General features: G+C 39.7%; 1 protein-coding gene across 1 annotated transcript; it reads right to left on the bottom strand.

Annotated features, from left to right (window-relative positions):
* Positions 1-1,458: 1,458 nt before the first annotated feature.
* LOC103035822 (olfactory receptor 2AG2-like) lies at positions 1,459-2,520 on the bottom strand. Its single transcript, XM_007241903.3, has one exon. The coding sequence runs from the start codon at positions 2,518-2,520 to the stop codon at positions 1,459-1,461; it is 1,062 nt and encodes a 353-aa protein (XP_007241965.3).
* Positions 2,521-3,262: the final 742 nt, after the last annotated feature.

Below are 3,262 nucleotides of genomic sequence, written 5' to 3'. Positions count from 1 at the left end.
CTGTAGGAGATTTCAAATTTTCTGAGTGTACATAAGTTATTTTACTGCAAAAAAAGGTTTATTTCACCTACACCTGTAGCCCGTATACAGTACAAGGATTTTTAAGGGGTTAAGAAATAGTTTATTTATATATTTATAACTTATTATTTATAATATCCGATTCTTTAGACATTGATTAGTTATATTTTTATATTTCTTATGGCTTTACCCCACAGATTCTGTGATTTAAGGCAATACAATACAAAAGTTGTCACACACATAACAAAACACAAGACATGTTATTCATTTTTCAGTTACAGTTGTTGGTATTCTAAGTGTTGTAAAAAAAAAAAAAAAAAAACATTTTCCCCCTTACAGATTTTTTTTGGCTTTGCTTTTTTTTTATCATACTGATATTTTTCTGATGATCAAACAAACTTCAATATCAGACAAAGATAACCTGAGTAAATATAAAAATCACTAGGATTGTCAGGTAAACAGCAGAATTTCTGGTTCTTCATCTTTTACAGCAAGTTGTCCAGCAGCCCCAGACCATCATCACACACACACACACACACACACACACACACTACCACCACCATGTTTTAATTTAATAGTTTATTTAACAGGGAAAGTGTACATTAATTAACATTACTGTAAATGCACCAGAATTAGCCTAAAGGCTATTTTTCATCCGTTGTCCCGATGTCCCACCACCAAGTTTTACTAGGTTCAGTATGATGCTCTTTTTTTCTGAAATTATGTGTTAGTTTATAGTTTTATGCCAGATGTAACGGGACACAAACCGTTCAAAAAGTTCCAGTTTTGTCTCATCAGTCCAAAGAACATTTACCCAAAGTTCTGGGGATTATTAATATATAATAATAATAATAATAATAATAATAATAATAATAACCAAATCTGTTATTTTAAATATTAGATGATACCTGATCAGTTTTTGTCATATATGTATATAATTCAGACATCATAATAAACAGAATACAGAAAAACTGGTTTATTTGTGATTGAACTGTAATTCCACAAACGTTGTTCTAAGTCACTGTAGGCTGGGCTTCGATAAATATTAGCAACCCCCCCCCCCCCCCCCCACACACACACACACACACATATTAGTGTCCCCCCCTCCAATGTCAAACTTGTGGTTTTAAACCTGTGGTTAGTAGTGAAATTAAACTCAGCCTCACAAAAAAGTATAATCAAGCATAGTTAAATTACATGTTTGATAATCTGAAAAATGTCAGTATGCAAAAAAACCAAAACCAAAAAAAAAAAATCTGTAAGGAGCAAATACTTTTGCAACTGTATATATATAAATAATCAAAAACAGCATTAGCATTCAACTTCATCTTTCCAATCCTTTGGTTAATCAACCCTCATTTCTTGGGCCAATTTGGTGGAGATAGTCCATGGCTGTTTTTTGGTCCCAGTCTGTGTATCTGCATTCGACCATGCAGTGAATCACTCAGCAGCTTCTGGAGAGGGAACGGAAACAGATAAAGTCCCCACTGATACTAACGGCCTCACGCTCACCCTGAAACCACAAAGATGCTTCAGTGCCTGATGCACCTCCATGTTCCTGTAACCGTAGGCCAGAGGATTTATGCACGGCGGAACCAAGACCAGTAAAACTACAAACAGGTGGAAGTCGGCTTCCTCGTGGAACATGGTAACGAACTTAAAGAAGCTCGGGATCAGCTGCAGGAAAAAGATTCCCAGGTAGAAAGCCACGGTGCGCCGAGCGCAGGCATTGTCCTGCTGAAAGGGCTGCAGGGCCTGCCTGGCTTCCTGGTACATTCGTCCGTAAGAAAAGGAGAAGACGAAAACGGCGAGGAGAAGAAACGTGACCATCGTCGCCTTGTTGAAGATCTCGAAGCGCAACTTGAACGTCAACTGCACCTGTACGACTCCGGGCTCGCATACAAATCCAGGGGCGTTTTGACCAAACCTCGGTTGTCCTGACATCACAAGAATGATACGAGTGGTAGCCACGAACAGAGCCAGCATCCAGATAAGAACCAGGCAGATGTACATCCTCACGTTCGTCATGATGGACAAGTAATGGATTCCGTGGCATATGTAGACGTAGCGCTCCAAAGCCATGAAGAAGACGGTCAATAATGAGGTGATAATAGCTAGTGTGGCCATGAACAGCTGAGCTAAGCACCATCCACTAAATCTCAGCATCTGATGATAAAATAGGCAGTACAGTGCAGACGGAGCCATAGTCAAGGTCTGCAGAAGGTCGCTTACAACCAAATTCTTCAGCAGCATGTAGCGCGGCTGCCAGGAGAGAGCTTCAGAGTGCTCCAGCCCCAACAGCAGGTAGACGTTCACCACCAACGAGAACGAAAAGAAAACCAGAATCAATACTATAGAGACGTGCAGCACGACGTCATTGTAGACAATACTCCAAAACTGGCAGGACGTCACATCGGTCACGGACGCCGGCTGTGTCCCATTCGCAGACGCCGCTGACTGATTAGCACAGGCAGCGTCGTGGCCCCTCAGCGCAGCCTCCATGGTGTTGCTTCTGGCTCCGCACACACAGAAGAAATTCTACCATCTACCCTCAAAAAAATCCTCCCTGGAGCTTTTATAAGCAGATGTACCCAGTGATGGGATGTGCTACGCTCATCGCCGTCCATAAAGAGAGAGAAACCATGTCATCTCCTAGCAACTCAACTCAACTTAAATCATAGTGCTGCTGTTAAATTACCTAGTCAGTCGAGAGCTTGCTCTGAAATGTGCTCTTCAGCTCCATGCTGCTGGTAGAAAATTGCTCAAATTAAGTATATATATCCATGTGTTGTTGTTTTCTGTTGGGTTTAGATTCGCTGTGCGTGCATTACGTTCTTCGCCCACCTGTTACAGTGCTGAGAAATGAAAATGTCATTACAGCTACAGAACCTATTGATTTTTTTTCTGCACATTTGCCTGTATTGGGTTCGGATATGTATATATATATATATATATATATATATATATATATATATATATATATATATATATATACTAGTGCATCTAAAAAAATGTGAATATCATTGAAAAGTTATTTTATTGTTGATTATGATTATATCATCATCCCTAAAAAATCTGTGTCTCAAAAAATTTAAATGTTATATAAGACCAGTTGCTACTTTTGGCAGTACTGTGGGCAGTGTGCCAAGTCCTGCTGGAAAATGAAATCCGCAGCTCCATAAAAGTTGTCAGTAGCAGAGGGAAGCATGAAGTGCTGTAAGATTTTGTGGGAAAACAAAACTGC

Source organism: Astyanax mexicanus, chromosome 15 (genome assembly GCF_023375975.1).
Source record: "Astyanax mexicanus isolate ESR-SI-001 chromosome 15, AstMex3_surface, whole genome shotgun sequence".
NCBI lineage: Eukaryota > Metazoa > Chordata > Actinopteri > Characiformes > Acestrorhamphidae > Astyanax > Astyanax mexicanus.
This window is presented reverse-complemented; position numbering and strand designations above follow the sequence as displayed.